This window comes from Glycine soja, chromosome 13 (assembly GCF_004193775.1).
Source record: "Glycine soja cultivar W05 chromosome 13, ASM419377v2, whole genome shotgun sequence".
Lineage (NCBI taxonomy): Eukaryota > Viridiplantae > Streptophyta > Magnoliopsida > Fabales > Fabaceae > Glycine > Glycine soja.
Genome location: NC_041014.1, coordinates 16,256,014 through 16,269,942, shown reverse-complemented (window position 1 = coordinate 16,269,942; position 13,929 = coordinate 16,256,014). Strand labels below are relative to the sequence as shown.

The following is a 13,929-nucleotide window of genomic DNA, read 5'->3' as shown; positions in this document are numbered from 1 at the left end:
GAGAAGAGACTATTGAAAAATGCAGAATATTATTATTATTATTATTATTATTATCCCAAGCACAAAAATGGGGTGTGGCCTGGCCAGAAGACATGGGGCTAGCTAGCTGGAGGAGTCTTCAGAATCTGACTTTCCCATACCATATGGTAAAAAATGTAAGACTCACTAGTGTCACACCACCTCACAGCAAAAACTGATGAGTTTTCTGTACACGTACCATATTCAAGAATCTAACTTGATACACGTAAAGGACCCTACCCCCTAACTGAGAAAATGCAGTGCTGTTGCACCATTAAGTCCTGTGTGATCCACATGCATTATAATCTGTAATGGTTAAATTTGGGAAATTGGGGCCATCTCTTCATGAAATACTTTAATAGCATATTAATTTCAAAGGTTGGGTTAGTATGGTCATTTCATGAAAAATTATTGTATATGTGTTTGAAAATCCGTTGTGAAGTAAGAAATCACCTATTGGGAGCTATAACATCTGAGAAGTGAAAACCACCAAACACGCTAATAACTGCTATTGTTTATATATAGGAAAAAACTTAAATATGTGTGTTTGAATTAGTTTTTAATTCTATTAAAATCAATTCCAAACATATATGAATTGTGTGTTTGCTTTCGCGTTAGAAATGCACTTATTGATGTATATGAATATTTCTGCATCAAAACTTTGATTTGCTTCAAGTAACGCGCATCCTTTTTTCTCAACTCTATACCAAACATGCATGAATAGTTATTTTTTATTTCAATTTTACACCATGATTTTGGAAGTTAAAATTGATTCCAGGAGATATCCAAATATACTGATAATTTATTATGTTCATTGGGTGTTACTCTTCTATCTGAATTGTAGTTTTACCTTAATAATTTATATTGATTTTTAATTTTTATTTTTATTATGCAAATTATCGATGTGAAACTCCAGTTTTATTTAAAGAACAACACTCAAAATACTTAGAAAATTGCATCAAAGTTTTGTCCTTGTGTATCCATTTTCCTCCATTAGTCCATTGTCATTGAAGGATTAATAACCTATAATAGACATCATCCATTAACCATTTTTTTTTTGGATCAGTACTAACCTATTGTATTTAATACTCTATGAAAGAGAAATTTGGAAAAGAGATTGTAGAAAGGAAGGAATTAATTTGATAGTTTGGAAGTACCAGCAATGTTTTTGTTTCCACCAAAACAGAAAAAGGTAACAGAAGAAGACAACGAAGTTGTACGGCATCTAAGACAGCCTGGACCTTTACCCCCTCTCTCAACAACAGTTCTCAACTTGGGTAGATTCTTCACTCTCTGAAGAATCCATCAGAGGCATGACTAGATTGATTTCTGCTCTGCCTTAAAAAATTATATTTTGACCTTAGAGACATCATTTTATTATATATATTGGATAGGCCATGGGGCTGGTTTATTTTGTGTAACCAATAGCCATATTAACAACTCATCTCTTAGTCAAGATAGAATAAGAATGAATAAGATAAAAAGAACAAGGTAATATATTGTATGTAAATAACAAAATTGACCCGTTAAAAAGTGGTTACAATCATAGAGATGATGATACCGGTAGACTGATAGTGACAACGGGAGCAATTGTAGCAGAGGTAAGTGGTGTTAGTAATAGTGGTAATAGTGATTGTGGTAATAATAATGATAATGAAAACAATGACTATAAGAGTGATAATGATGATGATAATAATGATAATTAATAATGGTGATAATGATTGTGACAATGACAATTAATTACGACAACAATAGTAATAACAATAGCCTGATAAAAGACAATGGTGATCGCAATTGTAGTGATTGTAACAGTGGTACTTGTTACATGCATAAACATGATAGAACGATGATAACAATAATAATAATAGCAATAATGATTATAGCAGTATAGGAACTAGGGTAATGGTAACAACCACGATGATGAAAAAAATGGTAACAATTCTGATAGTGTTAACAGTGGTGAAGTGAAGAAATTGTTAGTGTAATGAAAAAGGGGATTTTCTTATTTTTATCCTATTTGTTCTTAAATCAATATTCCCCTTAAAATAACTTTTAAACTAATGAACAAGATAGACAAATAGGAGAAGTTTATTCTACTCTATCATGTCACCAACAATAGATGAAAATAGTATACATTAGCTCATCCTATATCCTATCTTGTTCAAACTTGTTTTGTATCTTCAACCAATTCAATTCTTTGATCCCACAGGCAAAGAAAAACATCACATTTGGTTTATTTGAATCCCATGTTACGTGTCATTTCTATGCTTAAAAAGTGTTGAATTTATCTAAAAGGAAATTAGCCAAATGACACAGAAAATAATTGGAATTTCTTTGTCTATTAGTAAAAGTAGTCCAAGCCATAGACTTATAGTGTCTAAACAAGATTATCCTGAAAAATCCAACACAAAATTCAATTCAGTACTTAACATGCATTGAACTCAGTCTGCAGGCACATATAATTGAGGCTCACTCTGATGATGCGGATGCTCCTGCCAACAGCCAAATGTCATTTGAAAATCTCTTTCCACCCCATTTGATCTCTATTCGTCTCATCCATCATTTTCTCCACTTCTCCTGCTCATAGCTATGCATTTGCCTTCTCCACACACCCTCCCCTCAAACACAACTTTCACACCCTTATCACACTGGTCACTGCATTGGAACTGCAAATGTTTTTAGGACCTTAAAGGGACCAATCTCTCTTGTAACTTTCTCTGTTTACTTTTGTGGCAGACCAAGTACACATATGGATGGTAGCATCCTTTTCAGTGAAGCTCACAAGTAAGTCTGATCCATGTGATAAAAAGGATGAGAGAGATCTGTCCTTGGTTTGCATCCCTTTAGCTTAAGTTGTCTACATGGGCCATACATATTCCCCCCAAAACTCTAGAGCTAAAAGATATAAAAGGTTCACTCAATTTTAGTTAATTGTGGTGTGATAAAGTCCCCTTCATGTTCAATGAGTGGCCGGAGAGGGAAATCCTTCTAGAGAGCATCAAGTGGGGTCATTCTGAAGATTCAAAGCACTATCCCTCATTTACAATAAGTCATACCATCTGCCTCAACTGATTGTCTCCATTTTGTTTAAAAAACGCGATAAGTACGTTTTTCGTTGTTGTTTGATTTTCCAACAATGCCACTAGTCAGTCCTCTTATAGGGGCCCTCCCATAGAAACAGCCATGTTTATCTTCAACTAAGAAAAGATCATGCTAACAAAACACATTCACGCAGTTAGTACTTTGCAACCGTTAAATCTTAAATGCATGTTTTAAATCCGATTCATCGCGATAAAATTCGAGTTCTTCGATCTTAATCTGACGATTAAGAACTGCTGATTGTGTGAATGCATGTTATTGCTGACTGCAAGCAATTTGGATTCAACAAACACATGCATGTAGAAAAAGCAAAGGACAGCTCAAGACGACATTATAAGAGCTGCATTATAGTAATTGGAAGGTAGAAGAAAAGGCTCAAAACACCAGATAGATGACAGACTTATGCACCCATTGGCTTGTGATTAAATATAATAATTGATACCCCATTGGAAATAGATCACTTTGTCCTCAAGATACAAACCTCATATCCCACATATCTACATCTAAACCAAAGCATGAGGTTAATAGGACCCAAACATAATTTATCACCCCCACAAGGTCATATTCATCAAATAAATAAATAAAAAAAAAACAATAATCCCTCTCATATGTGATGATGTTGTAGCTGCAAGAGTCTAGAATATGCCCCCTCAGGCCTGCTGACAAGTTCAGAATGGCTACCTTGCTCTACAATGCGCCCATCTTGAACCACTCCAATGCAATCAACCCCTCTAATTGTTGACAAACGATGAGCCACGAGCACCGTGGTGCGACCCCTCATTAGCCTCTCCAAGGCCTCTTGTAGCACACACTCAGACTCAGCATCTAGTGCACTTGTGGCCTCATCTAGTAGAAGAATTGTGGGGTCCTTAAGCACAGCTCTTGCAATAGCAATCCTTTGCTTTTGCCCTCCAGAGAGTTGTACACCTCTCTCGCCAACCGGTGTCTTGTAACCCTCGGGCAAACCACTCACAAACCCGTGCACGTTGGCAGCACGTGCGGCCTCAATCACCTCAGCCTCAGTTGCACCTTCTTTCCCATATGCAATGTTCTCAAAAATGCTTGCTGCAAAAAGTGCTGGCTCTTGCTGCACCAACCCGATCTTGAGCCTCAAAGACTTCAAGTTCAACTTCCTAATGTCCTTTCCATCAACCATCACTTTTCCAGCAATAGGGTCATAGAATCTCTCAATCAATGCAATAACAGAACTCTTCCCCGAACCACTTGCCCCCACAAGGGCTTGACTCTGGCCTGCACGGATCCTAAGGTTCAAATCCTTGAACACCATCACATCAGGCCTAGAAGGGTACGCAAAATCAACATGTCTGAGCTCAATCTCCCCGCGAAGCGATTCAACTGGATCAGCATCAGGATCATCAGGGTCAATTCTGGTTGAGCGATCAAGGATTGAGAACACTGAACCAACAGCTTCGCCACCACGGATAATCTCCGGTGCAAGGCTCACGGTTTCGGCCACCGAATTTGCTGTGATCACTAAGACCACAAACACCTTGATGACTTTGGAGAAGGTTGAAACACCTTTGCTGACCAAATGTGCACCATACCATAGAATGAGAGCCTCGGAAGCATAGAGGGCAAGCTGAGAGAGGCCAAACAAGAAGCCGGATGTCTGGCTCCGGCGCAGGCTCTGGCTCTGAGGCACACGAAGCTCGTGGCAGAACACTGATAACATCTTGTTCTGAGCATTGAATGCTGCAACTGTTCTGATGTTGCTCACTCCCTCTCCTGCTATCATACTTGTCTTTGCATGAGCCTTGGCTGTGTCTCCAGCAAACCCTTTTAGTGATAGTTGCTGCAGAATCCAAAGACATAGAGAAACATTGATTGTTAACACTTAATCAACAGCATAACGTCCTACGCAAACCAAGTTATATTCCTAGAATTTTCTAACTTCTAAGGTAAATTGTTTGATATTATCAAATGAGAGCAAAACATCCACAAAATTATGTAGGTTTCACTCTATAGGAATGAGTCTCAGTTGCGATTTTGTAGTTTCAAAAAATTTCAACAAATGCTAAAAGGTGTGTTAGTGGCACTCCACATTGATAGAAACAGTGAATAGACAAGAACATTAGTACACCAAAACAAAAAGACAAGAACATTAAGCTTATAGAACATTTGGTTTTGTATATCTATTTTTTATTTTTTATCTTCAGAAACCTTTTAATTAAATAAAAAATGATATTTCAATAGTTATTTGTAAAAACCAAAATTGAAAACTAGAAAATGTTTTCTCAATCTAAACAAGCTATTAGTTTTATTGTAATTCTTTTTGAACTTTTTTTTTTGGCACGTGTAGTAGGAGTAATTCTTGAACCTATGCTACTGGTTTTTGTTGGCTACTAAATCCATGCAAGGCAAGAGGGTTACAAATAACTGCAAGTATAACGGTAAACTTTAATAATTGAATGTAATGCTTCTGCCAAGATTGGACAAAGGGAAGTTGGTAATTTCAGTAATAGCTTGCACATTCATTTTTGGTAAAAAAAGGTTCAATGGGGGTTGAATAAATTCAAGAAAATTTACTGAAAAAAAGAACCAAAAGGGCTAAAGTGGTGGGGTGGGACCCAGAGAGGAGAGAATGTTGAATGTTACATGCAATGCATGGACACCTACTACATTAAAGACATTGATAGATAATAAGGTACATGTCTCTGATCGATCAGTCTTTTTTTTTTGCCCTGTGCCTATAGCATGCGCAGAATGTAGAACATTACCCCTTACTGTATATTAAGACTACTAGTATTAGTTGGAAAATGATGCATGAAAATTTGATATTTCTTTAAAAAATATATAAATATGTCATCCTATGCATTATTGCGAAATTTGATATTTTTTAAAAATATTAATGTGTCATCCCAATTCCTAAGTGTGACAATGGTGATATTATTGTGACGTGTGACAGATTTAAGTGAAAATTTATGTAGAAATACTTAGCGTTAATTTAAAAAAGTTAACTCATGAAAAGTAAAAACAAACTAGGCACAATTTTGAATTTATAAATTATTATTGTCGAAGACTTTTTTTTTTTTTTGGTTAACTTTGCATGCTTATCCGTGGGAATCATCGACACAACAGCGAAAGTAAAAAAATCAACTACTTGTACGCTTTTACATCGTGCAGGGTAATTCCCGTGAAAAATATGCACAGTAAATTATAAACAGAAAAGTAATATTTTTACGCAAAGTAAGACAAAAGTTACAACAAAAAACATAACCCAAAAATTGTTTTGCAAAATATTTTTAAAAACTGCCTTTTGAAATAAAAAAAGAAAAACTCCATGATAAAATATATAAATATATCTATATAAACTATTTTTTTCTTCCAAATATACCTCACCAAACAATTAGATTGGAGAAGGATCGAGAAGTGTGAACCCCAAAAGCAAAATTGAAAGTCCATGTGATACTATCTCCATAATTATTCGCATGCATGCCCTAATTAAACAGCTGAGATGTTATCCATATACAGCTAAACAATGTAAATGCACCAAATCCCACATGGTCTCAGGTGCGTAGTCAAAATCTCCAATTGTTAAAAACACAATTATTTCACTTTCACCCATTCAACCCCAAAACTTACTAATTTACTACAAGAAATATTTTAGCAAATTACTCTTCAATATATTTTATGGAAATAGAACTTATAATTTATTAAAATGTTTTTTTTTTACAAAATACCAAGTTGGTGTATATTAATAAATCTTCACGTTTAATATATCCAAGAAAATCAAATTTATAATTCATTAAAAAGCTATTAAAAAAATAAGTGGATGTACTTGAAGTCTTGAACATAATATATAAATATATACATAAGTGACTATGAAGGTCACATGTCTAGGACCTGAAAAAGACTGAATACGATCACGGGTGGGGGGCTAAAAAATAAAAGTTCAGATTCCTAGACAAATTAAAAGGTTTGGGGTTTGTAGAAAAATATATGAATAAGAAAATGAATATATGAAGTTTCCTCTTCAGTACCCAAAAAATATTATTAAAAAAATGAGTCTCAAGGATTCCTACCAATGAAGAGCATGGTTTCTGCCTTCAATTCTTTATAAATTAAAATATATTCCATAGACAGTTGGCAGAGATATTATAACTCAATAATATATAATATAATAGTACTAGTAATTTTGAACTGCAAGACCAGTCTCAGTGTGTGACATCGAAGTTGATGGTCAGGTATGGAATCTGTACCCATAAAATAAATTAAAATTTAATGGCCATTATTAATGTGCTTTTAATAGGCCAATATATTGTGAGTTATTATTTATTTCCCAGAAGTTAATGCACTGGACTTGGAAGAAAGCACGTGCACCGTTCAACTTTGAGTGGGAACTTCGTTGTTTTAGCTTTTGTCGTTTAATGCCAGCTTGTATGTGAAGCTAGATTCTCACCAGTGTAAAAGGGCAAGTGTGAGTGTAAGGTAAGGATCTAATATATAAGAATCTTGGGTTAAAATCTAGAGTTACCCTTTTGGACTGGCCCCACCACTAGTCAAAGGTCAACACATGCAAATAATAAGACAATTTTGTAAGTTCACTTGGACCATACTAAAAAACAATTTTTCATGTCTTGGGTGAAAAAAAGTACTGCAAAAACTTCATCAAAACTTGGATCTAATTTATTATATAGTTTATATACTTAGCACCATGTTATCATAATAATGTTTATTTTTAAATTATGTGACATTATAATATATTAGTCCTAGTATTGTGGAATATGGTTAGAGAGGAGGGTGAGATTTATTTACCTGAGCAAAATTGGCTAGTTATATAGTTTGTATCCTTAGCATCATGTTAATATGATAATGTTGTTTGTTTTAAAATTATGTGACATTATAATATAGTAGTACTAGTATTGTGGAATATGTAAGAGAAGAGGGTGTGAGATTTTTAATTTACCTGAGCAAAATTGGCTAGAACAAGGAGAGGGAAGGTTGCCAAGATGAGCAAGGAAACCCTCCATTCCACTATGAAAGCAACTATGAAAGAAGTAAGGAGAGATGTCATGTTCTGTAGAATCACTGATATTCTCTCAGCAATGGCAGACTTGACATCAGCTGCATCTGTGGCAAGGCGAGCTGCAACAAGGCTTGAGTTGTGCTCCTCCTCATCGAACCATCCAACTTCATTCCTCAAAATAGCTAACAAAAAAAGTACAAATACCAAAATTTAAGTGTTTGTTTTATTTAACTTATTTTGAAAAAGGAAAAAGAACATAACCCCTTATTTTTACTAGCTTTTTGGAAAAAGACAGCTTACATGCATGTTTTTAGTGATGATCTCCTGTAAGAATTAGAGTTTCACTTCGCATTAATAAAAAGTTTGTATTGAAGATCAGCATAAGTTACGACGATAAAAACTACAATTCTGATTGGCCTTAGAAACTATCAGCATAGATTACCAAGATGAAACTCTTAATTCTGATTGACCTAAGAAAAATTTAACCAAGTTTTATCCTTTTAAAAAACTTAAAAACAATAATTTGCTAGAAATAATTCAATCCCAAACTGCCAAGACAAAGGCAATATTTTCAAAAAGCGTTGAAAGAGAATGCGAGAACAAAGTAGAGTAGAGAATACCACACACACACACCAACACATAAAATAAATCATACCGGCAAGCATCATTCTTCTGACCCTTGTGGTGAGGTTTTCTCCCATGATACTAAAGAAGTAATGTTGTATCAAGTATGCACCAACTGCATAGAGACCAGCACCAATGTAGATGAAGACATACTCCTTAGTCTTCCTCTCCATGGATGCATAATTTCTGAAGTAAAAGACCTCAATCATGTTGCTCATAACAATGGCAAAAGTAGGGCCAATGAATCCAGAAAGGACAGAACCCACAGCTCCCATGATTGAGTAAGGCCACTCAGGAGCATTCATCTTCAGCAACCTGAAGAAATATCCATCTGGGGCAGGATTTTTCTTGTCTGTTTCAGCATTTGATATCATCTCAATGCGGCCATCAGCTCCGGTGCTGTACTGGTAGCTCAAGTTCCTCAAGCTTCCGGACCGGAGGCTCAAGGACTTTGTTGACAGCGAATGGCTCAGGCGTGATGACCGAGTCCGGCGAGTTGATGGGTTGGAGAAGTCTCTATTTCCAACCATTTCTTGGAACCGAATGAGTGAGGCATAGGTGCCTGCCTTGGCAATGAGTTCTTCATGTGTACCTGTCTCAACAACTTGTCCTTGTTGTATAACTGCAATGGTATCAACATTCCTTATGGTTGATAGACGATGCGCAACTACCACGGTTGTTCTTCCAACCATGAGCCTATCTAGTGCCTCTTGAACAATGCTTTCAGATCCTGCATCAAGAGCACTAGTTGCTTCATCTAGCAGAAGAATCTTTGGATTCTTCAACATAGCTCTGGCAATAGCAATTCTCTGCTTTTGGCCCCCAGATAATTGAACTCCTCGCTCTCCTACCTGATAAGAAGCAGAAAACATTGTGATTCGCAGTTGCACACCCTTAACTAGTACTAAATGATCAATTTTAAGCCTAAGAAGAAAAAAAATGTTACAACTTAGTAATGCTTGAAATGAAAATTATTAGTATTAGAAACCTGAGTGTTATAGCCATTAGGAAGCAAGGTAATAAAGCTATGAGCATTTGCAGCAGAAGTAGCAGCTTCCACTTCAGCCATTGTTGCATCAGGTTTTCCATAGAGTATATTCTCAAGAATAGTAGTTGCAAAGAGTGCAGGTTCTTGATTCACCAACCCAATTTGATCGCGCAACCATTTTAGTTGCAGTGTCTTAATGTCCACATTATCCAGCAGAACCTGACCTGCTTGGCCATTTCAAAATGATCAGCATAGTTGCTCATCCAGGAATCAAAACTTAATATCTTCAAAAGTAAAAAGTTTCAATAGTATCACAATAATGCGTAGTAGTACGAAAATTTGCTTAGTTACCTTCATTTGGATCATAGAACCTTTCTATCAAGGAAACAACTGTGCTCTTTCCAGATCCACTACCACCAACAACGGCAACAGTTTTACCAGCAGGGAAAAAGATTGAGAAATTGCGAAAGATAAACATGTCCGGCCTCGAAGGGTAGCTGAAAGTGACATCCTTAAATTCAATGTTGCCATTAACCTCGGCTAAGCACTTTCCTTCCGATGGATCTTCCACTATGGTGGGTTTCTGATTGATGATTTCCATCAATTTGTATCCAGCTGCTTTGCCTTTGCTGAAAGCGCCTAAGTTTGAAAATGACTGTCCCAAACTCCTGTTGAAGTAAACAAACATGTCAAGATCAAAGGCTCGCTTCATTACAAGTTTAACACTGAATCATCAAAAGTTACTCAAATTAGGCTCTCACATGCCACCAACAATGGCCGAGAAAATAGCGGTGAATGCCTTGCCACCATCTGTTTGTCCATTCCTGATGAAAACTCCAGCATACCAGAAAACTAGTGCCCAAGACATGCAAGCTATTCCATATGTGCATCCTAGACCTAATCCTTTGGCCATCCCTGCCTTGTATCCAAGCTTCAATGTGTTTTGTATCGCATCAGAATAAGAATTCAATGCCTTGCTCTCACCAACATAAGAGTAAACAGTTCTAACTTGAGCAATGGCCTGTACAAATTGCACATGATGGAGACCAATCAGTCCATACATAAGTCTATCACTTTTTTTTCCTAGGCTATTTTTGAGCCAATGATTATGTAAATCAATGTAAAGGACAGATCTAAAACAATTAAAAAAGTAAGTAACTTTAGGCAAAACATAATTTCATTTCATGTACTTAATTGTAAGCAAGGGCCATAGTTGGCATTAGAGCAACACACAACCACCATCATCATTACCATGCTTTTTGATTATTTTACTCACAAAAGAGAAAAGCTAGCTAGGAACTTTCATGAGTGCCTCACACGACAAGACATCATTTCACACATTAAACAACCACTGAACTTGAAACAAGGCGCAAATTCATATGAAAGAAGAGCATGCGCTCTCAAAAGTAGGAGATCAAAATTCAAAATCTTTTCCATAACCCCAGAATAGAAAAAAGAAAAAGAAAGAAAAAAAAACACTAACAAAAGGTAAGAAAAAAGAATAGAACAAACACAATCAACTCATCAAAACATTTTATTTCATGAACATTATTAACCTTGTGTTGCTTTCATAAATAGAAACATGTGCAACTTTCATGCACGTGATATGTTCAAGACCAAGTTTTTCAACCATGAATAAACCTCACCTGCTCGGCGATGATGCCCGCATTTGCATAAGATTCACGACTCTTTGATGTGAGGCCAGTGAGTGTGTAAGCATACAATCCACCAGCAAAAGCAATCCCAGGAATCACTGCAACACTCAGAAGTGCAAGCCTCCATGCTGAAACAAAGCCAACCACTAGACCCGCCAGAAACGTTGATAGATAGTGGATGAAGTTCCCCACCTACAGCATCACAAAACGTTTAACCAACAAACATAAAAATACAAAACTCGATGAAAAAATAGAAAACATCAGCCATGTGACTAATCCCCGGCGCATGTTAAACAGTGCTTTGCTAACATGCACCACTTCTTTGATCATGTATGGACCCCACATTAACGGATGGATATCAACCCAAAAACCCAGAAGGCCATGGTTTCTATATGTTCTTTTTTTATTTTTCATACCATGAAGAACTGCAATGCAACATCAGCTATGTGACTTAACCCCGGCGCATGTTAAGCCATGTTTTGCTAACGTGCACTACTTTGTACAATGATCATGTATGTATGGAAATGGACCCCACTTTTGATGGATATCAATCAACAACCCCAGACGGCCATGCTTTCTATGTACCATGAAAGAACTCCCAACATCAGTTTATGTGACTTGACTTAGCACCGGCGCACGTTAAACCGTGCTTTGCTAACGTGCGCCATTTTTTCTATAATCATGTAGGGGCCCCACTTTTAATGGATATCAATCAACTAACTATCCCCCAGAAGGCCATGGATCCAATTTGTTCTTTTTTTTCATACAATTGAGAGAAAAAAAACCCAGAAAAATGGCAAATTCAAAGCACCTTCTCGCTTATAGCATCTTGAACTAGAAGTGTATCTGTGGAGACACTAAAAACTATATCTCCTGTTCTTGCATCCGTGTCAAAGAAACCAACGTCTTGTTTAAGCACTGCCTCCAAGTACTTCTTTCTCAGTGTACTCACTTGCCTCTCCCCAGTGTACATCCAACATGCAATTTCTGAAGAATATTTAACTCATCATCAAAAAATTAAAGTAAAAAATTAAGAAATTAAGTAATATTAGTACATGCTTTTTATTTGCTTTTTTAGTGTTACTACAAATGTGATGCATGGTAGGGGGGTTCAATTATTAAATTAAGGTAATAGAAATGTGTACCAATCATTAATGGTAATAATAATACATGATAAAGATGAGAATGGGGTGATAGATAATGTTAGGCAGGAAATTCTCAAGTGGTGAGATTGAGATTGACAAGTGAAGGAAGGAAAAGGACCAGTGTGTTTTGTTGACAGAACACGTCGGATCGATGTGAAGTGGCTCGTGAAACAACAACAGTCACACACGAAGTCTCAGAAGCAATGGTCAAATAAGTGTAATCGATCTTGTTCACAGGTTAGGACCAACAAAACAAATAGAGAGAGAGAGAGAGAGGTTGAATGTTTTTTAGAAAAAAGAAAGAAAGAAAATTAACATACCTGCATAGGATGATATGCAAACGACAAGACCAAGGTACACGAAATAGAGAGCATACTGCAATCATGATCATAAGAAGAAGAAGAAATGTAAATAAGAGAATAGAAAAATTAATTTAAAACATAAAAACATTAGATCTTGGATCAGAGAAGGTGTTGCTAATAAGAAGTTTGAGTGAAGTGTGGGGGATTCATTGATCAAATAATTAACCTTTGATACTTCTTCTGTCATTTTCTTCAAGTCCATTTGGTTTTTGCCAAAGCCATTAACCATTTCACCAAAGAGAAGGAAGAAAACTGGCATGGATGAGCCATGAACAATGGCTCCTATGCTGCCAGAGATCATGAGCATCCAATCACACTTGTCTGCAAATGAGAAGAGCTTGTAAAAGGGCAGAGTCTGCTCCTTCTTCTTCTCTGCCTCAGGCAATGCTTTAGGCTCAGAAGCTTCAGCCATTAGAACAAGTCACAACACAAACACCCCCAGCTATGAAACAGAGGTTCTGATGTGATAAGAACAAAAGGGTAGAAAATGGGATTTTTAGAGTGACTCGTGGCTCAATGCCATGAACAAGGAGATCTAGGCCTAGTGGGGTGTGTAATGTTGTGACTTCTTTCTTGACATTGAATGAAGGAGATCTGAAACAACAACCCCTTTTGCTATATCACTCTTTTTTGCAGTGTCAATATCGTTTTTTGGTTTGGTAGAGAGAGCAAAGAGAGTGAGAGTGTGTGTGTGTGTCTTGGTGAACAGTGGTCAAAGGAAATTGGGGAGAAGAACAAGAGTTTGGGAAGAGAGAGAGGTGTGAAGTGTGGTTTTATAGTGTTAGTGGTTTGGTTTTACTGTGGTTGTGAATTAGAGCATACTAGTATGATGATGGATCACGGTTAGGTTGATAAAGCCACAGAGATAAAGGAGTCAAGTGAATAGTGTTATGGGGTTCTGTGCAGTGTGCCTGTGTCTGGTTTTTTCACTTTTCTTTAATAGGTGAAAAATTGAAAGAATTAAATAGAATGTCAAAGTTTTTGTTTTTTTTTTTGTTTTGTTTTGTTTTAGAGTGGTGAAAGTTCTTAATTGTTACTCTTTCCTTTCTAA

General features: G+C 36.4%; 1 protein-coding gene across 2 annotated transcripts; it reads right to left on the bottom strand.

The window, feature by feature from the left end:
* Nucleotides 1-3,507: 3,507 nt before the first annotated feature.
* Nucleotides 3,508-13,704, bottom strand: LOC114381500 (ABC transporter B family member 19). 2 transcript variants are annotated; one of them, XM_028340771.1, is made up of 10 exons: nucleotides 13,045-13,704; nucleotides 12,837-12,891; nucleotides 12,183-12,358; nucleotides 11,363-11,563; nucleotides 10,478-10,737; nucleotides 10,068-10,384; nucleotides 9,717-9,940; nucleotides 8,760-9,579; nucleotides 8,045-8,286; nucleotides 3,508-4,930 (listed from the first exon to the last, which is right to left on the bottom strand). In XM_028340771.1, the coding sequence occupies exons 1-10, from the start codon at nucleotides 13,288-13,290 to the stop codon at nucleotides 3,722-3,724; spliced, it is 3,750 nt and encodes a 1,249-aa protein (XP_028196572.1). In that variant the 5' UTR covers nucleotides 13,291-13,704; the 3' UTR covers nucleotides 3,508-3,721. The 2 variants fall into 2 exon arrangements, with proteins under 2 accessions (XP_028196572.1, XP_028196573.1); XM_028340772.1 differs by lacking the exons at nucleotides 12,183-12,358; nucleotides 12,837-12,891; nucleotides 13,045-13,704 and adding an exon at nucleotides 11,788-11,949.
* Between the last annotated feature and the right edge of the window lie 225 nt (nucleotides 13,705-13,929).

What these genes read in the sequence shown, in the direction of transcription:
- LOC114381500 (XM_028340771.1), bottom strand. Translation starts at nt 13,290, where the DNA reads ATGGCTGAAGCTTCTGAGCCTAAAGCATTGCCTGAGGCAGAGAAGAAG. An exon ending in AAGATGCTATAAGCGAGAAG is followed by an intron (nt 11,564 to 12,182) that starts GTGCTTTGAATT and finishes GTGATGCTGTAG; the next exon opens with GTGGGGAACTTCATCCACTA. An exon ending in CGGGCATCATCGCCGAGCAG is followed by an intron (nt 10,738 to 11,362) that starts GTGAGGTTTATT and finishes CAATTTGTACAG; the next exon opens with GCCATTGCTCAAGTTAGAAC.